The sequence below is a fragment of the Molothrus ater genome, chromosome 1 (genome assembly GCF_012460135.2).
Source record: "Molothrus ater isolate BHLD 08-10-18 breed brown headed cowbird chromosome 1, BPBGC_Mater_1.1, whole genome shotgun sequence".
NCBI lineage: Eukaryota > Metazoa > Chordata > Aves > Passeriformes > Icteridae > Molothrus > Molothrus ater.
The window spans coordinates 42,112,471-42,139,111 of record NC_050478.2 but is presented as its reverse complement, the minus strand read 5'-3'; the positions used below and the strand labels follow the sequence as shown (position 1 = coordinate 42,139,111).

General features: G+C 42.7%; 1 protein-coding gene across 1 annotated transcript; it reads right to left on the bottom strand.

Moving 5' to 3' along the window:
- Positions 1-26,641, bottom strand: CMTM7 (CKLF like MARVEL transmembrane domain containing 7). Its single transcript, XM_036395106.1, has 5 exons — positions 26,480-26,641; positions 7,431-7,604; positions 4,558-4,656; positions 3,446-3,527; positions 1-3,088 (listed from the first exon to the last, which is right to left on the bottom strand). Exons 1-5 carry the CDS (start codon positions 26,639-26,641, stop codon positions 3,075-3,077), a joined length of 531 nt encoding a protein of 176 aa, XP_036250999.1. The 3' UTR covers positions 1-3,074.

The following is a 26,641-nucleotide window of genomic DNA, read 5'->3' as shown; positions in this document are numbered from 1 at the left end:
TGATTCTCCACATCACCCAGATAGCTAACAGAGTTTATTTCTAAAACAGCTGGAATCCCATATTTGACAAAGTTGCAGACAGATGGAGCTTTGAGAACCAGGTTGACACCGAAGGAGACTTAAAACACTTTTCCTGGCAGAGGTACAGCAGAGAGGTGTTGAATTCCCTGCCAGACGGAGCTGTCATTCAGCAACCCCCGGTGGAGCTGGTGATAACAGAAAATCTGTGCTCTTCTTGGTAGACATGCTTCACAAGGAGGATTTGGGGAAAGCAAGGAAACTTTGGCAGCAGAGATGTCAGTCTTCCAGCCTGAGAGCATCCTGATTAGGAGCATCTGGTGGGTCTATGGACCCAGCACTGTCACAACAGCCAAAGCTGCAGGAATATTTTAGCCCTAGTAGGCACAAAAGCCAAAAGGGAACTGGTAACTTACATCTCTTGATCCAGTATAAGCAAGTGCACTTAGAGCAAAACATATTCTTTGGATGATCACAGAACATAGTTCAGAAATTCTTTGGTCATTAGACTGCATGAAATTCCCCTTGACTTTTTTTTCTCCATATGGTGACAACTGACAAGAGTGATGTGAGAGGCAAAAAAAAAGTCAGTATAGTGCCAGGAGAGGGGGCATGGTTCCAGGAGAAAGTGGAAACAGCATTTTCTGCAGAGCAAGCTCAGGCTCCAGCCCCAGCCCCAATCCTTAGCAGGTGCTTCTCCCTACTGCCGTCGCAGCGCTGAGGTCTCAGCTGCACTCACCCTGTCTGCAGCACAACACTGCTTGCCACAGCACTGCCAAGTGGGCTTAAAGCTTAATGTGGGAAGGTTCCTACTGTCAATCTGAGGTCATACCTCAGGAGGTGAAGGAGAAATAACACAGCCTTTTTCTTCTAGGGGAACAGGAGAGGTTGTATCTGTAAACATCTGTCATATCAGTGCAAATTAAAGTCAGAGTGCTGCTTTCCAAAAACTGTAAAATCAGTCTTGGCAGGAGGACTGGTGATCAAGCACCCCTGCTGCAGAAAATTAGACACACACATATATGTGTGTGTGTGTGTGTGTGTGTGAGTACCTTGTTCTGCAGGTACTTTCACTCAAAGTGCCCAGAATGAGATCTCTTGTCACATAAGGCCACTTGACTGGTCCTGTGCTGGCAGCACAAGGAAGGCTGAGCTATCACTGACACTGCTGACAATGGATTCCCAGCTGAGAAGAATGTTTGTTCTCTCTAGCCAGAGAGCCTTTGAGCTATGCTCAATTCTGGTTGTCAAAAAGAAGAAAATGGCTCATTCCTGGCTAAGCATAAAGCACATCATCTGAAGGTAGGGGGCAGAAGTTGAACATTGTAGAAAAATAATAGCCAACATGAAATTAGTGGCAATATATGTGCCTGTTATATGGTTCATTTGAATAATCCTCTGTATTAATATTGAAGTACTTTATCTTGGAGTGAATGTATGTACCTTCATCCACTAAAACCAGAATTTTGTCCTTTTGAATTGTTTCCTGCTCTGTGTTGCTCTAAACAGCACACTTTTGAAAAGGAATAGCAAAAAGAATCACAGAAACCGTGCACCATGAGGATGGGAATTCTTACCTCTTCAAGTTATCTATTTTCATTTACTAACTCAAAATTTTTGACATTTTAGCAGCTGGCCAATTTTCTGTTGTCAGAATTAAAAATAAATTCTAAGTAAAGATACATATATTAGGATGGAAAAAAAAAGGTGGCAACAAATAGCAATATATGTTGATCTGCCATGAGGCACAAAAAGAATTTTCTGAGACAACCATTAAATTACTTAGCATTATTGATGCAGAATTTCAGACAAATAGAAAAAATAAATAGGAGGCCAGAAAATGTTTTTTTCTTCAGACTGTCCCTGGTAAACTGTATAAACTCAACTTCTGCTGCACCATCATGCAGTTATCCCGACAGAATAAACCGAGTTCTACTTCACAGCTAGACATGATAGGAGAAGCACCAAAGAGGAAGAGAGGCCCACGCTTCCTTTTTTCCTGCAAAGTATTCCCAGCTCACCAGAGATGGATTGCAAAAGGAAAGACAAAGGTGCCAAGAAGGCATTGTCTCAGCACTGAAGTTACATACAATTTCATTATGATACCAGTTTGGACGAAACTGAACTGTTCTGTCTGTCCAGGCTCTGGGCAGAGTCCCCAGGAGCACAGATTCCAGCTGAGGCAGAGAAGTGACATTACCACATGTAAGAGAGAGAAAGAAGCACATTGCTCTATTCACAATGGGCTTTCCATAAACACTGTTAGATTACAAAGCAAATAATTTATAGCAAATGCACAGAAATTTTATAAAGAAATGGTCTTACTATGAAGAGGAGAAAAAAGACCCCATAAAATATTAAATGTATGTTCTTGGGTGCATATTTTCCTGTATTTGGCAAGGGAATTTTAAAAGAATAATCTTTGCTAAAAATTCATGGAGAAAATCCCTGATTTCATCATGTATTTTGGGGTTAGGAGGAAGTGCTTGCAATGATGTTTTCAAGTTGCAGTTCATTAATTTTTGATGCTGGCTGAGCTGATGTTAGAAAAAGTCCACAGTTCTGATGGAAAGAGGTAACAAAGGCTTGGGTCAGCTTATCCAGACACAAATTAGTTTGTAACTGTTCACTTGTTAAACATATAATCCTTGGAAGTTAAGAATCAGGTAGGAATTTGCAGGATTTCCCTTGTGTAAACAGATGGAGGAAATCAGAAGGAATTTTTCCATCCCTCTGAAAGGAGAACCAAATGACTGTCCAAATGAGTTTTAAATAACACTTATTGCAAATAGCTGGAAACGGCCACAGCCCAGCTTGAGAGTTAGAAGTTGTCTTTCTCTGAAACAAGCAGATTCTCCATTATAAACTTCTTTTGGCGGGGGGAGCAAAAAAACTTTGGTTCACAACATTGTTTGGCATAGGAATTCAAGTAGATCTTCCAAAGCTACCAGCTTGTCCAGGCTAGTAACAAAATACCCATGTCTCTCTCGTCAGTAGTGGACACTCCTCTTTGGCATCCTGTTTTGTAAGGCAGACATCTTGCACAGGTGATGGAGTCACACAGATGCACCTTTGAAAAGGAAGACAAGTGTCACTTGTGTTGCCACAAACAAATTCATCCAATTTATTAAGCAACACACTGGAAACCTTTTGGTAAGGGGTGGGGAAGGGAGAAAAGAAAGCACTGCTATGCTCACTATTAGCTAGAAGCAAGTTATTTTGCTCTTGTAGTTATTTGTTAACAGCTGTCAGTAGCTGTGACAACATTTGTGATGACAGAAAATTTGGAATTATTGCTTTTTGAGTAATTCTGAGTCACAGCAACCACGGCATTAATAGATTCTTCCAGGTAGACACAGCCCTGTGCCAGAAAATATAAATATTCATTTTGGGAAGCATTCAGGCAGTTACTAAGCACGATACTTACTTGTTGACTGTGTGATGCACGAAACCTTGTAGGATGACCACATGCTTATAACACAAAGTATTGTAGCCAGGAACCCGAAAGTCTGGATGAGAAAACAAACCAACCACAGATACTTATGGAGCATTAGATGACACATATTCCATGCATGTATGGACACTTTTGCATATTCAGCTACACATTTTATGGGATTAACAGACTCAAAAAATAGTGGGGTTTTTTACTCCATTCTGACAAGAGACTAAAAAACCCAGAAGTTTCTGTAGTATAATAGCAGCTTATGTCTTGTCAGAACTGAAAGACAGACTGAGAGTTGTGCACAAGGAGGGAGAAAAAGCTGGACAGCAGCATGGAATGTCAAGTTCTAAATTTCTCCCTAGGATTCTGCAACAAAGAAAAAACTGTTTCTAGCACCTCTGATTACTGCTCTTTTACTGCCCCATTCAAACAAGTCTTTCCCCGCTGTCTGCCAAATAAACAAGTCAGGTAGGTCTCCTAGTCTGTTTGCACCATCAGGACTAAGTTTCTGAAAGTAATTCTTTATTCTGGAGGAGTTGTATTTCAGGTCCTGCTGCTGTGAAAATACTGTCACCCACACTTGGAAGTCATGCCTCTCTCTGTACAGCCTTCCAGCCAAGAGAAGCAGACAGCACCTGCCAGAAGTCAGCTCAGAGCCTCAGTGGGTTTTAGCTCAGGAGAAATTATCTTGAACAGGGCTCTGTTCAGGAGCAGGAAGCGTTGAAAGCTGAAAAGTGCAATGAAATCCTTTAGGTAATTTCCAGCTGCTACAACAGTCTTTTGTCAAAAGTTAATTGTCTTAATTCTTCACCTAAACACATTAGTTCCTGTGAGTTAAAGCAAAAGCCTTTGGTTTCAATGCTCTGGCAGGACAAATACCAACATTAGTGATGAGTCCAGCATCTGACAACAAAATATTTTTGTTGGCATTGTGTTACAGAACATTCACTGAAATGAGCTAGAAGGTTGTTCACCTAACCAAGACACAACTAAGGCAAGTCTGTAAGAAAACAGAGGTACAAGTGATAGATTTCCAATGGCCTACTTAATATATATTGCAATTTTAAAAGTGTCAAGCCTAATAAACACAGTCTTACCGCTCCAGCCACAAGTCCAGTTATATTGTAACTCTTGGATGCTGCTACAATCGATCCAATGAGAAGCAGAATTGTACCAATTAAGTAATGAAGAAACTCCTGAAAAGACAAGCACAGCATGGATCAGAAGGGAAACTTATCTGCAAAGCATTTTGATATGTCTCAGAAAGAAAGTAAGTTGGCAGAGGTGACTCAAACCCTCAAACCCAGAGGACAAAACATAGCCAAAAAGGAAAAGAAAAAAAACAAAAAACAAAGTAAAACAAAGCGAAAAACGAAAAACCAAAACCCAGCAACTCACCTTGTGAGAGGATTTTATACCAAACCTCAGTTTCTGTTCAAAAAAGAACAGTTTGGGTCAACTAATGTTACTGGAATAGGATTTACTTACTGGGTATGGATGCAATCCTTTCAATTCAGCACAGTACATTACTTCAGTGCATCAAGTATGCACCTTACCTAAAGAGATGGTGCTGGAGCAAGGAAGGAGCCTTAAGGACATCTTTCTCTAGCCTATATGAAATGGCATAAGTGGGAAACCAAATGCTCCTACTTCTGATAGTCTTAGGAAGCAAGCACTGGATCTACTGCTGCATTTACAAAAAACTTACATCAGCTGAGACTGGGAACCATAGGGAAGGGAGGGAAGGCCCAAAAAGAACAGCTGCAGTAAAACATGATGCCATGGGGTTTTCTGAGAGAGGACCAAGGCACCATATTTAAATTCTTCTCTGATATGATAAGTATCAGCCCAGGAGTCAATTTTACCTTGTTACAAGCACGGTGTAGCTGTGGATTTAGATTTTGAATCCCCACAAAGCTTATGACAAGCAGTACAGGTGTCTGGACACTGAACATGGGTTGTTTCTTGTGCATAGCAGGGTGGGGCAGGTGGATATCTGCTTCCTTTATCTGCATTGCACTACCAGCATGAGCCAAGCAAATACAAAGGAAAGGAGAGGAGAGATTCTGTCTCAAACCAGAAGATGGAATACAATCCCAAAAGGAAATTTTCCAAGGAAAGCCCAGAAGATGAACAGTCTACCACACCAGTTTTACCCTGCTCAGGTATTAAAAAGAGCTGAGGAGGATTTTTCCTGTAAAGTAGGCTCTGAGACCACAAGTTACTTTCCTAATTTGTAAATTTGTTTCGGGTAATCAAAATCTCAACCCTTGCATTTGCCAGAATAAATTATATGCATAAGGAGGCTTCTCTGACTAGCCCATGACGCAGCAGCAAATGGGACATTCCACTGCCTCCTTAGAGACATCAAATAAAGCAGTGTACACAGGCTACTACTTTAGAGGAATCCAAGGGATGGGCAAAGCTGCAACAGAGTCATCAAAGGCCACACTGGGTGGAGACCCAACCCCCAGCAGGGCCAGAAGAGTGCCCCTCTGGAGAAATACTTCCAAGCTTTAAAAGGTGTCAGCAATGAACAACCTCTTGAAGCACTTCAGCTTTACTGGCTGCAAATCACACCCCTGATTGCAATGTAAAGATCCTGCCAGGAAACTCATCCAAATGCTAGCTGTAGTTTTCCAGACTCTCTCACGTCTTCCTCTTCTGTTCTAAAGATACTTAAATGTGACTGAAAATGAGGTTGTTTGTTTCGTAACAGAGCAGCAATGTTCAAGCATCACATCCTATAAAGCTTTCTGAAGCTGAGCAGCCACAAACTTCAGTGCCTTAAACTCTGGAACGTTGAGGAATAATTAAACACACAACAAAAAAACCCCAGAAGCAGCCCATGCAAAGGCAAAAATAGAATAGCCCTGTTACAGCAATGCACACATTAAATGCTGCTCTGCAAAACTGTCATTTATTAGCTTACTTCACTCCTTTATTTCAATCCCTGCATCTGTACACTATCTAGATAAATAAGTACCTTTAGAAACAAATAGTGGTGGCACACATTTGAAAAAAAGTCTAGCCATATTCTTCAGCTAAAAAAAAAGATAACTAAATTTTTCTCTCTGGTTATAAGTGGATGGATGGACAAACTGTTATCTTAGATCTGTAAATTGCTTACATAGTTTCCATTAACCACCACCCAACTACTTCTTGGGTTTAAAAATTCCTCTCTATCTCTCCAGTTGGCTTTCCCCACTCCTTTGGCCCTTCTTCAGTGGAACTAATATATTGCAAGGGAGGCATGTTCTAAGAGGTTGTTAAAATCCATCATCCCACACTAGGATGCAGAACTCTTCTGTCAGCTGACCTGAGCAGAGCTACTGAGGAAGTTCAGGTCTCACATTTTTGGTGCTGCCTGTGGGTTCTCTGCTGGGATATGAGAGATGGATGTGTATGGGAAATGCGGGAATGAGGCAGGAACATCCTGCAGGATATCCCAGAAATGGCCAGGCTGGGCAATCAGGCTGAGGCTACTATTTTTTGCTGTTGTTTAAGTTATCTAAAACCATACCAAAAAGAGGCACATTTGATTTAAATAGCACTCACAGGCTTTATTTGGGACAGGATGTAGTACATGAATTCTAAAGCTTGGTGATGATTTGGTACTTCAGCAATGCCTGAGCTGCTATAAATGACCTGAGCTAGGACCCACCTGCTAAAGGCTTGATGATCAGTCGCTTCCTTTCAATTGTCTCTTAATAAAATATAGTAGATCTAGATTTATGTCTGTGCAAAGGAGGGCACAATCAAATCCAAATCAGCTGAAAATCTCACAGTTACACAACCCGCTGAGCTGAATGCAAGCAACAAAAGGATTTGCACAGGAGGCAAAAATGAACTGAATGAAAGACAGCCTATCTTGAGTGAGAGTTGAGTGAAAAACAGCACAAGGGAATGGACTGAGAAAGCCCCATCAACCCCCAGGAGAGGAGAGGAGAGGAGAGGAGCCCAGGCTTACCGCGAGCGGCCAGCTAACACAAGTCAGCTTCCTATAGACTCTGAAAATGTGCATGATGTAGAAGAACAAAATCATAACCAGGTCGCACATGGTGACAATCTGAAAGAAGCTGTATGCACTGTAATCTGTCCATGGAGAATTATTTACACTGATGAATCCAATCAGCAGCGTGATCTGGAAGACAAAAGGCACATTCAAGGTGTTCACTTTGGTGCTCGGAGGGTTGTGGAGATGATTTTAAGCACAACAAAATGACACTTAGAAACAAAAGACAAATATCTAATGTAAATGGGGTGATCCCAACAAAATGGAGGACAAAGTAACAAGCATGATAATAAGGTTTTATAATTAGCTGATAAATGAGCTGAAGCAACCCCCTGGTGAAAGGGGCAATGGCCAGAAGGAAAGCAGCAGTTTCAGCCTGAAGATCTCAGCTTGAAGATGACTCTACGTACAACAGAAGGGGTGTCAAATAGAGAAATGGAACTGGATGCCTGGAGCTGCACCAGTGACTGAAGCATCTGAACCCCAGAGACCTTCAGAAGTCCACTGAAAGCTGTGAAAATGGAGGTGTCCATGAACATACATCTTTCACTTTCATTTAGTGACATTTCTCACACGCACAATCGGGGGACCTGAGCTAACAGTTTTACTTTTCCTTTTCTGCCACCTATAGAGCAGAAGTATTAGTGGACTGTAAGGCAGTATCAGAGTAAATAATATAAACATTTGGAGGAACTGATTTAATTCACCTCAGCCCCAAAACTTTTATAAGTTAACACTGCCACATAAAACTATAAAGCGTTATTGTACAACTTCTTTCAGCTGTATGCTTGCTAAGGACAAAAGCTATTTCCTTTTTTTCTTTAATCTAAAGCTATCTGTTTATTTTACTAATCTTGCTGCTTCCACCAGCCTGGCTAACCTGGGTGATCAAAATAAATCTACCAAGAATATATTAAAATATTTTTTTTATTACAGACTCAGTCAATGAATGCTTTCAGCCACTGTAATTTTTAGTTCATCCAAAGTCAGCCAGAAGCTGTAATTATTCACATTTTAAGTGTTTTTCCTGGACATTAAAAAACTATCTGAGGAAGCCAGCACTTCAAGACTGCACCATCCTTTCCTGCACACTCATCTTCCAAACTCCCAACCAACTGCATTCATTATCAGAATAATTTCCTTAAGATTAAAAGAGAAAAAACCCAACCCCAACACCCAAGCGACATAGCTTAGATTCTCCCTAAGTGTTAGCCAGGTTTCACCTGCTCATTTCTGAGTGGACAGGCTAAATATACACATGTACAAGGGCAACCAAAAGGTCTGTATGTACAAACTTCACAAGGACCTGCCACCTTCACCAGCCTCCATCCAAACAGCCACATCAATGTCTTGACAGTGACCCACCTCAAAACAGTGGCTCCACAGAAAAAAAGTCAGTGCTCCAGATTTCTTCCCACACAATTGGCTAAACTGTTGTCAGAACTGTTGTCAGAACAGCTCCATTATTTTTACTGTGGCAGTCCAAGGAGGTGATATTAGCCCTGTAAGTGAGCCCTGCTCTCTGAATCTTAATGTCAGTTAAGCAGAGTCATCTGACTTAGCCACTGAATAATAATAACTTAAATAATAATAAAAATAACTTGACCTGAACAATCAGAAGGAGATAATTTACCCTATAAGCTAGGAGCACACTCTAAGTGATGCAAGACACAGCTATTATTTCCATAATTTAAAACTAAATTTAATGAAATTTTATTCTATAGGAAGACTCAACAACAAGTCACAGCAAGCACCGAGCCTTGCTCTTTGATAAAAGTGGGATGAGGACAACATTCTCTAACCACCAAAGGCTAGAAGTAGTTTTCCTTATTTGTCTTCACAATAATCAGTTCCCCATTTCAATTACACTGTAAAAATCAAGAAGGAAATGTTAATTCACAGAAATATTACATCTGCCCACCAGCTCATTTCATGCGTGAACAATTAACTTTAGCAGGTTTTTTTTCACTGTACAAAGGATAAGGAGGAGGACTGGACTCTTGAAGTACAACCACCATTCAAATAATAAAAAGTAGTGGAAAAAAACCTTAGTTTAAGCTAGACCCAGTTCTTTCAATTTCATGGAAGCATAGCAGCATTTTTCTTTTCAGTTAAAAGGTATAAAGAAATCGAGAAGCATAAAGAAGAATGTGAGTCATTCAAGGACAGAAAGTACATCTGAGGTGTCACAATCCTCAGAAATAAGAAGATACATGGTACCAATGAAGAATCTGCTCAACTCCTGACCGGGTAGAACCGTGGATTTGAACAAACATGCTTTCCATTCAACAGTTCTTCATGACTGAAACAACTCCAAACCCAATTAGTAAAGATTCTCCCTTTGAATTTAGATGTGCCTCAGCACACAGACAGGAAGAAACCACTGCATGGCAAGAGATATTTCTTTCAAAGATTTACTTTCTTAGCATAAATCTTGCAACATGAGATTTCTTAAGAGTGTCCTTGGTTCATAGGCATGTGATTCTGTTTCACAGGACAAGTGCAAAGGGGACCTCTCCACAACTTCATATAAAGCTCTACCCCATCTGCCACACTGTATTGCCTGCAGATACAGAGTTTAAAACTCACCTGTTGAAAAAAGAATGCTAACAAATACAAGAGAGCCACACAATATCACTGCTTCTTTGAAACTGACAAATATTGAAGTTCCTTCACCAGACACTGGTTTATCATGATATACCAGGTGATGACTGTACCTTTTTTCCCCCTGGGATTCTGGTTTCCAGAGAACTGAGTGATAAAGTGATAAATATGTAACTGTCTGGGATACAGTTGAACATCTATCTCAGAAGTCGGTCGGTGGCACAGAGAGCGAGAGAAAGGAATGGCAAAGCACTGATCAAATGTTATGAGTGCTCTTTATGCATCTGTGCTCAGGGGAGCAGGTTTATACACCCTGAAAATAAAAACTGGAGGCACAAAAAAAAACCCAAAAAAACAAAACACCCAGGGCACCACTGTTTCTATTTCAATATAGCACTTCACAGGTCATGACAGCAACACAGATGTAATAACCCAGAGCCAGCAAGCCAGTGTGAGCACAAGTACAGGTCAAGTGATGGGCAGTCTCATGAGAAGATTTTGGTGTGCTCCACAATATACACCCAGGCTCCAGACCTGCATTACAAAATGGATGAGGAACACATTACAGGGTACTATTATTTAAGTGCTTTCTGGTTTCTGAGAACAAAATAAAGACCATATGCATTAATCAACCCCAAGGAGGCATTTCTACATTTAAATAAAGTTTCACATTTACTCTGTTTCATAGAAGTCAGTCAGCTTAAATGAACCCACTTCTTGACTCTCCTTTGGACGAGATATTTGAAATGAGTCGTGAAGCATTTTTAGGGACACTGGTATAGATCAGGAACTATCTTGCAGTCAAGGCAATGTGAGCTAAAGGCAGTCAGCACTTAGCAGACAGAAAAGACATAACAGAGACTGCAAAACTTTTACAGAACCTGCATTCTCTTCCCTACTTGGAGCTGAAGATGAGGTAACCACATCCTCACAATCTGCCTCTTGAATGGCACTGGCATACCTTCCCAAGCTAAACCCCATCCTGATTGGAAATTAACTCAGATCTACCCAAAAAATGAAACACAATTCTTTCTTTCCTGATGTGGTCCTCTTCCTAAAGCAGCCCAGGAAGCTGTTGGCCACCGTCACCACAAAAACACACGGTTGGCTCATGGTCATCATGTTGTCCCCCAAGATCCCAAGGTCTTCTCTGGAGAAGTGCTTTCCAACCTCCAGCCTGTACTGGTGCAGGGGCGTACCCTCAAACATCTCCAGATACAGGATTTGGCATTTCTCTGTGTGGAACTTGATGAGACTCCTCTCTCTCTCCAGACTGCCAAGATCTCTCTCTCTATGGCAGCACAACCCCCTGGCTCATCAGCCACTCCTCCCAGGTTTTTCATCACCTACAAACTTCTCCGAGTGCACTCTGCATCATCATCCAGGTCATTAATGAGGATGTGGAACAGTGCCAGTCCCAGTATGGACCCCTGAGGTACACCACTAGTGACTGGCCTCCAACTGGACCTTGTACCACTGATCACAACCCTCTGGGCTGAGTTGTTCAATTTTAAATCCATCTCACTGCCCACTTATTTCATCCATACCCAGTTTGTCAGCTTGTCTGTGAGGATGTTATGGGAGAACAGAACCTTACCAAGATCAAGGTAAACCACATCCATCCCCTGTCCACCAAGCTAGTCACCTCATTACAAAAAGCAGCAAGGCTGGTCAAGCATCATTTCCCCTTCATAAATCCATGTTGACTACTCATCATCACCTTCTTGTCCTTCATGTGTTTGGAAATGCTTTCTACAAGGATTTTCTTCATCATCTCCCAAGGGACTGAGGGGAAGATGACAAACCTGTAATTCCCCGGATCTTCCTTCCCTACCCATAGATATTACTTCAATCTGTTCAGAATGGCACACCTTCCTTTTGTATTTCTCAGGCTAGAGAAGATAGGGAAAGACTGGACAAGAGGGATACATTCTCCTCCCCTGTGCTATAAAATGCCTCTGGAAGTGTTCCCTGGAAATGCTGCTTCTTTTTAAAAATCAGCTGGTTTCCTCCTTGTTTCTTCTCATTCTTTCTCCCTGACAAAGAATGAGTATCTGGAGCCCACTGGTCATTATTACACTCAGTAAAAAACAAAGAAAATGTGTATCAAGACTTCGATGAAACGAATCTTCCACTGCAGGAAAATTCAAAACCTTCTTAATGAAAGGAGAGGAATCATGCCTTCATATTAAGAAGAAATTATATATAGAAGGAAGATCCAACTTCCAGTTATCCTAAGGCAAATGCATACTGGAGAAAAGCCCCATGGCATTAGGCCTGGATGCTGTTGTACTTCTCATTTTAGATGGTTTGAATTCCACCTCTAACTCCCCATGCTCATTCTTGGGTGGCTGCAGTCCTGCAATTAGGCTACAGAGCAAGCTTGGCTCCAAACACCCTGTCCACATGGGAGTGGGCTGGGCATGATGCTGAGACCCAGAGCAAGCCAGCCACACAACCCTCAGCCTCTCTGCTGGCTGGGCGCTCCTGTGGCTCCCAGTCCTGTCACTGGTCCCAGAGGCCACCAGGAACACTGCCCAAGAGCTGCCTGCCCTCAGGGCTGATGGGCTGGGCTCTCCTGCACCAACACTCGGTGCTGGAGTGCACCAGCACAGAGGGAAAAGCCCAGGCCAAGCCAGCAAGCTCAAAGAACTTAACAGAGAACCACCTGCTCCAAGAAAGGGGCAGGCAGGGGTGCATGCTCATCAGTCCAGAGATTACACATACAATTTTCTTCACTAGTGTCCTGAGGGTAACAAAGGAAAGGATTTGTTTTGCTCCACATGTACCTACTGGTACCACAAAGCATTTTCTGCTCATGTGGTAGAAGACTAGTTTATCTGACCACAGAACAATTTTATAACCCAGGAATCAATCTGTGCAAGTGCTTTGTATGATCTTTTTCTACTGTCCTGCTATAATGGATGTCATAAATAAAAGCTCTGGCTTTATTGCCAATACCTAATTCCTCTGTAACATTTGGAGAGAACTAAATTTTCCACAGACACAGCTACCTGCACAAACATAAATCCCACATGATCTCCAAAACTGACAAGAACCTACTCTTAAAGGAAAGCCTAATGTTCTGAGGATGAGAGGCCCATTTCCACTGACACAACAAGGGAGAAATTGTAAGTCACCGACTCTTGAATCCTGACCCCAGTTTTGTAACCCTGTTTCTGTCTGAACTTCAGTAAATCATGTATTTCCCCACTTCAGCTCCTCCAGTCACCAAATTAGGACTAAGAAAGACTTCACATGCATTGTGCTAAAGTTTTGCACTTCAAAACACTTCAGACATACAAAATAAAGGTGAGAATTTTGAGGATTGCTAATAAATGTCTAGTGCAAGATGGCTGTTTTCCTTTACAGAGTGAATGAAAATAGATGCTCACTAAAAATACCCCAACAAGCAAAGAAACAAAAACAGACAAGACGAAACCCCCCAAAGCCATACCAAAATACCCATATCCTTTTCCTCCCTGCTCCCCTCTCCAAAAAGCCCAAAAAACCCAAATGGCCAATCAACAGATGTAACAGACAAGCAGGTGTGAAAATCATCCAAGGAGGAAGCCACAGAACAAGCAAAAGGAGGAAAATGTTCACTTTCTGAGAGTTGCTTTGAGTTGCTAGCTCAGCACACAAGATAAACAAAAATGAGACTACGAGCTCACTGTAAAATGGAAATCAGTATTTACTTCCTGTCTGTCACTTATTACTTAAAACCAACTGTGAGCAGTGATTCAGAAAGCACACCATGCACAAGACATTACAAATCAACTGGTTTTGGATCTTTAATGCTAGGACTACTTTACTGCTCATCTTCTTGACCATCCCTGACTGTTCAGAGCTGCACATTCTCAGTCACCCCTGTGCAGCAGCTCTTTCACCACTCTGCCAGTGGAGCACAGGCTGCCCTTTCCCAGTGTGCAAGCTGTGCAAGCCCCTGCACAGTGGTGATGCCTTGCTGTGGGTGTGTCACAAGCTGCCTTCACAGCAGCTCACAGGGGCTGCCCTTTCTCTGGTTAAAACCACAGAAAGGTGGTTCTGCTGATAACCTATCAGTGCCTCCTGCTGAACTGGGCTCACACAGCAAGCAGCAAGGCTTCCTGACTCTTCTCTCCCTCCCCTCATCCCAAAGCACGCTCACAAGTGGGAAACACACTGGCAATGCCAGCTGGCTCCAGCTGAGCAATGGGATTTTCCAGCCCATATGATGTTGTGTTCAGTGGTAACAGCTCAAGACAAGCAAGCAGTTTTCAGGGGGAATATTTTGGGTTATGGCATTTCTCTTCCCAAGCAACCAGTATGTTTAGAATCATATACTCACAGGATATTTTGGGCTGGAAGGGACCTTAAAGACCATCTATTCCCAGCCTCCTGCCATGGACAGAGGCTCCTTCAGCTAGACCACCTATCCAGCCTGGCCTTGAACAGAGTAATGGAAGAATTTACAGCTTTGCTGTGTGTGCAGCTTTTGCTTTCCTAATAAAACTGCCATTATCTGGATCCATGGGTCTTTCCTTCTATTTTCTCCCCATCCTGCAGGGGAGGGCAGTGGGTGAGAGGCTGGCTGGGTGTTTGGCTGCTGGCTGGGGTTAACTCACTGCATGTGGTCTACCCCTTATCTGGATATCTAGCTGCTGTGGTAGCACAAAGAACAATATTAAAAAACTTCATTGCAGAAAGACACTGACCATGGTTCTCACAAATCCCAAGACGATTTACTGAATTGCCAGGCTGAAACTGCTCTCTGACCATGTAACTTTAAGCTCTGGATAATAATTTTCTTTCTCTATATAGAAATAAGATGTGAAATGCCAACCTAACTGCAGGAGGAAAGATAACACTAATACGAAGCAAAATTGCCTCAAGGTGCCCCGTTACAGAGGAACATTATAACTCTTATCTCAAAGTTTTACCATAATACCAGGACATACACATTCTCATGTATGATGCACCCAGCTCTGTGTTATCTTTTCATTTAATTATTTTGCCATACAATGTATAACCACATCCTCATGTTTCTCAGAGTATTTTTTTCCTTGACTTTTCCCCTCTACCATGTCCTCCCAAGAGAAGAGACAACTTTTTGTCGCTGGTGCTTCCTTTCTTTTTTTTTTTCTGCTCCGTATTCCCCTTTCCTCTTCTTTCCCTCCTTTATACTCCATATTTCTTCTCCTTTTATATCTCTCATTCTTTCCTATCCAAATCTCCCTCTCTACATGACAATGCACCCTGATTCCCTCTTTTAATATTTCCTAACTATCTTGCCTACTCTCTTGCATCAGGGCACGTACTGAAATTAGCTAACCAAAAATTAGCACTGTTCAGGGGAAAAATGTCAGGGGACAGGATTCAGCATAGTGCTACACCTTGCACAAACACTGCAGGCAGCAGCTCTGGCTCGCCAGTTTCCTATTGGTAATACCTGATAGTGCTTTTCTTTTTCATCCATTGTACTTGATGGAGGATCGATGAACCTTGGTACTGCTTTAATGTCCCTCCTCCTGAATCTGAAAAGAGGAGGACCCTGAGAACTATTCATAAAATTGATAAAACCTGTTTGATTTCCACTATCTTAAAACTTACCCAAGATTTAATGCAAGCAATTGTACAGAAACTGTGTCTGCAAATTTAGAGCAAGGGACAGCACTGACTCATGCAGTTTCATCACAGTATTTTTTTTTTAAATATAAGAGCTAAATGCTTTTTGTATTTGAATGAAAAAAGTCAAAGTTTCCAGCTTGTGACACCAGCCAAGATAGTAACTGGAATTTTCCATCCCTACGAGAGCCAATCAGGATAACTGTGCCCTGGAGAAATGTCACTGATTACAGCTGGACATTTCCAAATGTTACACCTCAACACACTGCAGCAACACCCACATATTATTAAGTTCATACTTCTGGATGGAGTAAAATAATTTTTTAACAGCTTCCCAAATCATAAAGATGAGCAAAGCACAGATCAAGGTTATGACTGCAGCTCAGGCAAGACTGGTCCAGCTAATCTAAGCAGCAATTGTTGACTGCTGCTGTATACAAGATTTCCTTCTTCCAGGGCAGTGTTGGAAATGTGAGCTGTAAACCCCCACTAGAAAAAGAAGATAAAAGGCACAGTCCATTTGAAACTTCATTAATGGCAGATGAAATCAGCTGCCTGCAAGTGCATGGTTCTGTGAAGCAGTCAGTCTTTGGTTGCACAATCATCTCTCAGCCCCTGCGTCTGGGCAGATTTCCTTCTTGTCTGGCTGCTTTGCTAAAATAAGGAGGCTGCCTGGCCTCTGATAAGCCACTTCTCTTGTGCACCACCATCCACAGGCTATTTATTGAAGATAAAAATGGTGGGAGGGTGAGAAAAGGCAAAATAATCTTATTCAGACCCTCTACAACAAGATAAGAGGACAATCTGAAGTACAAGTGAGTGGTGTTCTATATCTATTAATAAGAAGTTATCTATCTGCTCAGGCCCAGGCCTCAGTGGTTGAAAAGGATGTGGGGTAATCCCAGAGCCAGCATATGAAGGACATTATTAAAGAGCCCTTGATGCTGGGTGTTAGCCATGATCATTAAAAAGGCAATTCTTTGTAATGACTAGCTGCAATTAAGTCCTGTCTGCCACTGATCACAGGGCATGCAGGACTTCAATCCCACCCCTGCCAGCTGAACTAGCTCCCTGCCTCAATCCCACAGCTGCCTGCACACACTGAAAGGCACCACACTATCCTGCATGTCATTTACTGAAAGCTAAGGACTTCATGGTTACATGGCAAAGAATATGCTATATTCCCATCAGACAGTGAATTAGTGAAAAAAAGAAAAGCTTGTTACCCACAACAGCCTCATAATTTTATTTCTTCTTCTCTCCAATTTGTTTAAAAATCTACTTAAATTTAAAACATTCCAACTGTGAAAGCACTATCGGTAAGTTTTTCCAATCTATGTAAAAGCTGCACACATGACCCCGAAGTATTGCAGCAACTGATTAACATTGCACAAGTGGCATAATGCAAGTTACAAACAATTCCCCAAACACGTAAAATCCCCTGCAAAACCCTATTAATGGCACAGCTGACTGCTAGCATGTCTGCAAAGGATAGGAACAGAAATTTTAATACAGCAAATGCCCTAGCAAGGTTCCAGCTCTGCAAAACACAGCTGCTTTCCCTCTAACTTTCAAAGAAGCACCACCTGCAAGAACTGGAAATATTACTGTGGACAAAGTCAGGAGAACCCTGCACTTTGTAGCTTGTTTATTTATTAATAAGGAACTAATTCTTTGTGCAGGCAACAGAATACTACCTTATTGCTGCAAAAACCCATATATGCACGTGGCTCCTGCTGTAGCTCACCCCATTGTAGAAGATCATCTATCTTGCATAGTAGGGAGAATCTCTAAATCATCTCAAAAGACTACAGGAAGTAAAAAACATTGTAAGAGACTTGAATCTCCAGACTCCCCTAGGAGAAACTGGAGTATCTGGTGATAGCAGCCGAAAATGAAGGGAATTAGTATAACCAAATCTCTCCAGATTCAAGAATTGCACAGCAAGCTGTGATTGATACTTCTGTCTTCTACAAGTCAAGCACTTCCAACATCTAGATCCTCCTAGAGAGCCATGTCAGCTGTTCTGTCCATCTGGTAAAGCTGAAAGTCAGACAGAAGGACGGGAGAAGACAGTCCACAGTGTGAGTAGGTTGGTATAAGTGGAGAAGGACTGCAGGAGGCTGCCCACCTCACCTGCCATACTTCTTCTAGCTGATTGGGAAGATAAACTGCTTGCAGGAACCAGGCACCTCTGAGACCATCACTCTGAACCATTCTCAGATTGTTTGGCTTGTTTGTATTGCTTGCCCATTAAAAATCCCCAAAGTGAAGTCCCATATTGCCAGTGATACACAATCTAGAAAGAGCTTAATCCATACTTCTGAGCTATAGAGCTCTTGTAGATCAATTCCATGGCTGCCTAAAAATGGATCCACCAACTGTGCATGGCAATACCACCTACAGAGAAGGAGCCCACGTTGGCTGGCCAACCAAGCCTGGCTGCTAGAAGCCCAGGGTACATGGTGCATATTTACAGGCAGCAAAGTTTCCACCATGTTCTGGACATCCAACACGTATCTAGCAGCACAGAGCCAGTTAAAACTAAGATAGGAACATACAACACAAAAACCAGTACCCCAGGGCAATGATCATTCTATTTAAGCTATCAAATTAGATGCATGAAAAAACAAACAGCAATCTCATCTTGCTGGAAGTTGTTGCTGAGATCAAGGGATACCATGTGAAGGGCTCAGTGATGCCTCATGCCTCTGTCTGCCAACCCTCTGTGAGCAATCTGCTCATCACTCCCCCTTAGAGATGCTGCTCACAACACAGCCCCTTCTCACTGTCTGAGTGAGGCATTTAGTGCTTGACTGATTCAGATCTTCAGTTGACACCTGCCATATCTCTCCCTGCCTCAGAGACTACCACACTGACATCTGGCAGTCACACACAGCACAGACAGCAGTTAAAAAGTTGCTATCTATCATCTCCAGCAAGGGCTTTGCTAAGCCATGGAAACCGTAGCCTTGAGTGGGGTCTCCTTGAATAAGAGGAGGACTCATTTACATCACCCAGTCCACCTTGTTAGCTGTGCTGGCATATCATGATTTTCATCAGGAAAACACAGGTGAGAGCTCCAGAAAACATCAAGACAATGCCCAGATGAACTAGCATCATCACAGCCTGGCTGCTGGATCAGAGTGGGTCTTTGCCCACCACAGAACAACCTTTTCTAAGTGTGAATACTCCATGCTTAGCAAGGTGCCAGAGAAGTGAAGGGCACTGAAAGAGGGGGGAAAATGAAAAGAGATGAGATTCCCCTGTGGCACTGCTGCAGCTGACAGCTCTCAGTGAGTGCCTGGAGACTGACAGGCCTCTCCAACAGGCTGGGACAGCACTCCTGTGTCTGCTAGGAAGTTGGATACTCAAGCAATTGCCAAAAGGCTCAACAAGCCAGCAGGTGAGAAGCAGCAAGTGGGGACTGTGCCTTTCTCAAACAAAGAAAAGAGCTCTTGCAGAGCATGATTACAGACTCGAGGAAAATAGGCCAAGTCAGTCTGCAGTTCTGCAGCTGCTGATGGTCATCTCATGTTAATAGCATACTTTTTGCCCAGCTGTCAGCACTTGTATCTTGAACTCATTAGTGGTACCCCTAAAAAACAGAAACAAAACCACAAACTGCCAAAATATTATGAGAAAATTCCCCCTAAAGTAGCTTCTCAATTTTGTCATCACCATGCTTCCATTTTCCTTCAGGGAAGCTGTGAGCAGAAGAGGAAGCCCTAAGCATTGCAGCTGCTGCTATTGTTTCAGGAACAGCAGCCAGGTTTGTTTTGGCTTTGAAAGCTGCTGACAGCTAACCTTTACCGGTCAGGCACATCTGTCCTTGCCATTACATTCATCAGATGACCATCATCACAGGCCAGGGAGATGTTTCAGCCACAATGACCCCTTCAGGAATCTCAGTTACACAAAGGAGAGGAAGCTTACAGGTGGGTGACGGGAAATCACAGCAACTTCAGAGTCTGAGCTCTGTGTACAGAAAATAGCAATTTCTGGCTGCTGCATACTTTACATATGACCACAAAATAGGAGGACAAGACCACAGCACACACGATATGACAATAGCACAAAGGGGACAGCTCAGCCACAGGACTGAGTGAGCACCTCTCAGGGACTCCCCAGGGAGGACAGCAGAGGAAACACTTACTCATAGAAGGAAACACTGTCTGGCTTTGGGGAACAACACCCCACTAATGCAGAGCAGGTACCAGAGCCTCAGGGTCAGGTGTGCTTCTCTCTCTCACTGATGGCTTCTGCTGGATCCCAGGGAGACACAACACAACAAATTGTGCCAGCCCCTGCAGCCCTGGAGCCCAGTGAAGGATGCTTGGAAAGGTGCTCTGTGTCGTGTACAGGCTCTGAGGAGAGGGGCACCCAACTTGTAAACAAGGGATCCACTGGGGTCTGTCACTCTGGGGCAGGAGAGGAGATGTTCAAAGGGACACCAAATCCAAACAAAGTGAGGACAGGGAACACATTGCTCTTGCACATCTTAAAAGGCATTTGCAGAGCAGTAAGAATCCACATTTTTCACCACATCTTATTATCCGCAGACACCATGTGACCTAAGATTTTTAAACACCACCTTAAAATTTAACTTCCCATAAAAAAATGTGCTAAGAAACCGCTGCCAATATTTCACTCTGCTCGTTCAGGCATACAAAACACATCTCAGGTGATGTGGTAAATTCCTATGCTTCATTTCCCTTTTCTTGTTATTTCAGAAAATGTTATTTGTTGACCCCTGTTCAATCACCTCTACAGAAAGAATCACCTCTACACGCACAGAGATAGCTAATGAATGTATTGCAACAAATCCAAATGGATGCACCAAATAAGCAATAAAAGATGGCTCCAACTTTGAGCTTTTAGAAAGCCTCTTTTAGTAAGTAAAAAACAAAACATTCACTGACACTTTCAGAGCAGAGATATCCTAGTGTTTAGTAATGACTATAATTGCCTTGGAGTTGATTTTTTTAGCCTTCTAGAGCAGTTTTGACATCAGAAAAACTACAAGTTTCTTTTTTTTTTCCTTGAAAGAGGCAGATAGAAATTAAAACAGATGGTACAAAACCTTCCCCTGCCCAAGAGAATAAGCAAAAGGACTACATTCTCAGCTTGTGGTTTGAAACACATGGAACCACTTCAAGCTCATGTATTTCCTGCCTTCCATGCCAGACACTTGTTCTTGTCCACAGCAGCCTCTATGGCTGCACTGTTCCCTAAAAACACTTATGGAAAAAGAAAACCAGAGAGCTGAAGTAAATCTCCATTAGTTCCACAGGTACTGTGTAACCTGTGGACTCCTACATCACTGCAGCTGAGAACAGCTGCATGGAGACAAGACAGAAGGGGAAAATTCCTTAAAATGGTGTTCCTTGTGGAATTTCACATCATCAAACAAAAGTGTGTCAGCCTCCCAGCAAGCACTCCTTGGTTAACATGCAGAGAACACAGTGTTTGCTTCCAGCTCTTACGCAAACACCTGGAGAGAAAAAATGGCCACCCAGAGCAGCAGCAGCATGTTAAAAACACCACTGGCTGAGGCAGCCAGCTTTGTGTCCTCAGAGGGGAAATAACAGGACCTCCCAGTCCTACTGGGCTTAATTACTAAGCTTGGACATTCCTTACTCCAGTGCTCCAGCTTACTTTGGAGCCATCTAAGACTCAGACAGGTTTTTTCTTTCTCTTTGTTCAGCATGCCCAGCAAGGTCCTTTTACTGCAGTTTCCAGCAGAACAACAAAAATAAGGAGCAGCTACAACAGCTCTGACCTTGGCCTCCGAAAATGTGTCTCATTGCTTAGCCAGTAGTTTATCTTGCACATTTTTGGGGTGATTTTCCACCATCCCCCAGAAAGCACAGTCTATACAGAACTTACAGACAGGTTTACAATTTCAGCACCTCCACATATCACCAGAATGCCTCTCTTCTGACTGAACAGCTTTATTAGAATAAAGGCAAAATCATGTCACTGACACACTGCTGCACAGAATTAGATGTTTTACTTCAATCACATCCTTGCACAGAAAGATGTTTCAGTCTCAAGATCAAGTTAAAAGACTGAGTAGCTCTCAAATAATTCCAAGCATCACTTGCTTTTGTGAATTTCTTTTTCTTGCATCAATGATTTTAATCAGGAATTGTTTTCTTGCACTAACAGATTTTGCTCTCCTTTCATATTTTAAATTCTTCTGAATATAGCTCCCCAGTAAATTTGGAAACACATTCAGAAATGGAACTTAGCTACAGCAACCTCACTACCAGCATTCTCTAGCCTTCAGTGTTAGATGAATGAATATTCTCTTGAATGCTATTATGCAACTGTATGTTAGTATACAAATAACCCAGAGAGGTTTCAGCACACTTCAAAGTTGCTCAGAATTACAGACTGTCTTGTTGGCCATTCACTTGTCAAGTATGTCATTGCTTTTGTCAAGGCATACTTTGGAAATTAAATAGATACTCTGCAGAAAAGCTTTAGCTATTGCTTTAGCATTTTTAACAAGTTAAAATGATCTTGTTAAGTCAGCTTTTATTGAGTTTATCCTTTTTTTCACATTACAATTGCTTGTAAATCTTTTCTTCAGCCTTGAGAAGGTAATTTTGATTTTCTTGTTCTCTGTCTTGTGAAACTGATGGCTCATATTGAGCTGACAGAATCAGCACTGCTTTTAGCTTAAAACCCAGTGTTCTGAGGCTGTGCTTACTCTGACAGAGCTGTAACAGTAACAGTGGTGTCATTGTGGGAACAATGGCCTTCAGTCTGAACTGTGAGCACAGTTAGCTTGGCCCAACCTAGGGCAGGTGAAAGAGAGGCAAAGGCAGCCATGGGTCACTGTGCACCTCTCAGGAAAAAGGAGTGGTCCAGCAACAGTTTGAGAAGCCTGAAAAGCCTACACAAGCATGTGCTGTGCCATGATGGCTCTCCTACACGTGAGCTCTCAGCTCTTCAATTTTCTCTCTTCAGCCTGTATGGGCACACTCCTGCAAAGCTCTGCAGCAGACACTTTGCACAGGTGATACAATCACTCCTACCACGTGCCTAAGAGAGGGGGACACCTACACAGGCTCCCCTGTCTAACATGGGCTGGGCTGGAAGCAGGACCTCATCCAGTACAGCATCAGTGGCATCCTCCAGACTTCAGCTGTAAAAATATAAAAAGCACGTGAGGCTCCAGGACAAATTCAGTGGAACCAGACTTGTTTCAATCTATCAACGCTGGCACTTGAGCCACCTTGGTGACAATACAAATGTACATTCATACCACTGACCCTAATAGCACAGGATGCCTCAAAAAACTCCCAAGAACCCATCTACTGAGAACTTGCCAGGCTAGCAACAGAGGTTCCCACAAAGGCTTACAATAAAACAAGTTAGCAGTAGCACAGAATTAGACGTTTTACTTCAATCACCTCCTTGGACAGAAAGATGTTTCAGTCTCAAGATCAAGTTAAAAGACTGAGTAGCTCTCAATTCCAAGCAGAACTTGCTTTTGTGAATTTTTTTCCAAGAAAAAGAAACAAACACAAAGCAAATGTGCCTCAACCAAACCAGCACAGCTCATGCAGAATGCTGGAGAGTGCCACCTGTGTCAATTTTGGAAAGCTGGCAAAAATTCAAGTCATTCAAGTCAGTTTCTCTGGTCTAAGTGTATTGTGCACATTGTTGCACACCCACTCACACACTTGCTTAGTGCATTGCTGCTACAGAACCCAGGTGGCCACAGTGGGATCCTGCACATATCCCTAAGAGGTCTTGGCACAACAGCAAATACCAAAAAAAAAAGAGAATGAAAGGAAGAAAAAGCAAAATCTGTATTAACAAAATCAAGTTAAAGAAGCTGGAGCAAGTTAGATGTTGAAATACTTTGCAATTTTCTGTTAAAATCAGAATGTCAGTTCAGACTGGATTTTGAAAAGAGCCCCAACTAAGGTTAGTGACAGTCACATATGGAAAAGCAGCTTTCAAATAATCTTACTGCCACACAAAATACACAAGTCTGCATAACTATGTTTTCTCCTCCATTTTATTTTCAACACATTTATAGACTATTCCCCAGGCCATGAAGTCAATGCATAAAATACAGTGTCTTTTTAAAGCTATAATAATTCTGAAAGGTTAAAGAAATTCTCTAGCAAAAAAAGTAAAGGAACTTGCATAGGCTTACAGAAGAAACACTTTTTTCTTCTTAATTTCATTCTATGCTAGACACCACAGCACCTAGAATTTCAACACTCAAAATTAGCAACAATTCAGGCTGCACAATCTCTTCAATAATCCTGAGTTTTAGTCCTTATGTCCTTACAGCAGAACAGCTGTAACATTATCTTCTATTTTCTTCCAATCATTTCCATAGCATGTTGTTGTCATATATTAGATTAATGTCACTCACATAAACATCTAATCATTGGGGTTTTTTATCTTGCAAGTACAGCAAACAGCTCTCAACATTACAGTAAATGATGAAATGTTTCTTTCCTGCTCTCTATAACATCCTCTACTTCTTGGTAAAGGGGACAAGGAAGAAAGAGAAAACAAAACTTGTAACATTTCCTCTTCACAACCACAACCACTCAGAGGCCCAGCACACAATTTAATGTGATATGATGACCAAATGACCTTACCTTTCCCCTTTGCCAGCATAAGGGTTCTGCTTCTCAGTAAGACTACACCTACACTAGTGCAGGAATGTCTACAGATTTAGCACAAAGAAATCTTTACCAGAAAAAGTTACTGCCAACATTTTGTACTAGGAGAACTGAATGCTCATACAAATGGAGCTGTGGGTATAAATACTGTCTGAGAAGAGATAAAAGAGAATTGTAAAAATATTTAGCTCTCCCTAATTGGGTGCAGGAGTATATCTAGAACTAATGTATCATGGTTATTTCTACAGGCTACAGCACAAACATTTGGTTTTCTTATGGAGTTATTTGAGAAGGCGCTACTGTGATATGTGATATTGCAAGAGGTTCATTTGCCCAAAGTTCCTTGAATACCTGAGGTAACTCCTACTGATGTTTACAGGCAAGATGAAAAGCACAAAAATATAAGAAGGTGAAGCTGAAAGAGTGAAACTGAAAGGAGAAATAATTTAGATTATTTTAACTTCTGTTAAAGTCACCACTTTAGGACACTTGCTTAAATTTCGATGAATTTTAGATTGAACGGCATTGATAAAATATGACTTTATGCAAAGTATGTGTAGCATTACATAAAATTAGATTGATTTACATCCAGCACATGCAAATATGTAAAGCATGTAAAGAATGCACGCACTTAATACCCACACCAGAAACTGACATTACAGCACCAATACCCATGCTGTGGCAGCTTTAGGAGTCACACCTCAGAGCTGGAGAGACACCAGAGCAGCATGGAGGGCAGAGAGGATGAGTTATTTCTAGTCCATAAAAGGAACTGTTCTTTGCACAGTGGTAAAAGCAAATAGACTTTCATCTTATCAGCAGAGCACAAGTCTACTGCTTTAGGGCTACAGGTTCAGCTGCAATGTAGACACATGCTCACTTGTCTCCTGCAAAGACTCCCCAGATCCACTCAGTGGTTTGGGAAGAACCCAGGACAGAAGAAGGCAGCAGACAACTCTTTGTGTTCCTACAGCACAGAATTCATAGTGAGGGACAGCTCTGAGGTCTCACGAGTGCAGGGCAGATGGCTCAGCAGATAGAGGCAGTCATGAACAGTCATGGTCAACTTCATCTCCTGCTACCGACTGTTATTTCTAAGGGCAGCTGACAGCTAATAACAAACTGGAAGAAACCAGGCAGCTTTCAAAAAGAAACCTGAGGATTTGATGTTACTACTCAATAACTTAGAACATAATGAATCCTAACTTCGAACGTCAGTTTAGAAATCTAATAATCTACACAACTTTTAAAAATGACTGCACAAATACAGGCATGGTGAAAGAAGGCATTGTGAGCTTACAAAAGATGAGGCAACAACTCCAGGATAAAACTCTATCAAGGCACAACTTCTTGCAGGATGAAAATGTACGTGTGGAGGTATCTGTACACGATATTTTTCATGCTCTTTCCTGAGCATTATCACTGCCACTACCATAATTAAGCTGACAAATCACCCCACAGATAATTATGGCCCATAAAAATGAGAAAGAGCTTATCCATCTGTTAATCTTCTCCACATCTGCATGGAGCTGAATTTCATGCACTGACTTAAGGCATCAGCTCAAAACCTGGCAGCGTTCCACCATCGACTGCTTTTGAATTTCAGCCATACATCTCCCACATCCCTCCCCGTGTCACTGGGTCACTGCTGGATGTCTCTGGCAGTCAGGGCACGGAGCCAGCACCCTCAGCTGTGGTGCCCACCTCTACCAGATCGCTGTGGGCACCGCCACTTGGCCCTGCTATCTCCTAAAAGCTTACCCACACTACGGGATGAGTGCGGAATGAGGTGCTGCACTGCACGATGTGCCATCGCATCACGGTGCTATCGCTGCTAAAGGCAAAAAGTTAACACTGCCACTTTGGGCTGGCACACGTCCGTCTGCTCAGAAGGGACCATTGCTGCGTTAGGAGGAGGCAAAGGCAGCTTCCGACAGACGCTCTGCCAGAGGAACGTGGGTTTTTGGTCCTGCTGGCAGCTGCGAGGGCTGAGGGGCCAAACCCGCGCGGAGCCCGTCGGGCTCTCCGGCCGCGCCGCCACAGGAGCCGTCCGGCCGGGACGGGCGCGATTCCCGCGGGCTGCGAGGGCCCCGAGGAGCCCCGGCAGCGGCCCCCGCCCCGCTCGCCCCTTACCATCTGGGCCACCTTCAGCATGCCGGCGCAGGAGCGGAAATAGCCGCCGTCCATGAGCTCCGCGTCCGAGCCCGCCGAGGAGGAGGCGACGGTGACGGGCGGCGGGGCGGCGGGCCCCGCGCTGCTGACCCCGGTGCGGATCACTCGAGCCCCGTGCGACAT

Bases quoted from the DNA above. Each gene is read 5' to 3' on its own strand.
- CMTM7 (XM_036395106.1), bottom strand. From the start codon at position 26,641: ATGTCGCACGGGGCTCGAGTGATCCGCACCGGGGTCAGCAGCGCGGGG. The intron at 4,657-7,430 runs GTAAGCCTGGGC...TTGTCTTTTCAG, and splicing joins GTGTTAGCTGGCCGCTCGCG to GAGTTTCTTCATTACTTAAT. The intron at 3,528-4,557 runs GTAAGACTGTGT...TTTCTCATCCAG, and splicing joins CTGGACTTGTGGCTGGAGCG to ACTTTCGGGTTCCTGGCTAC.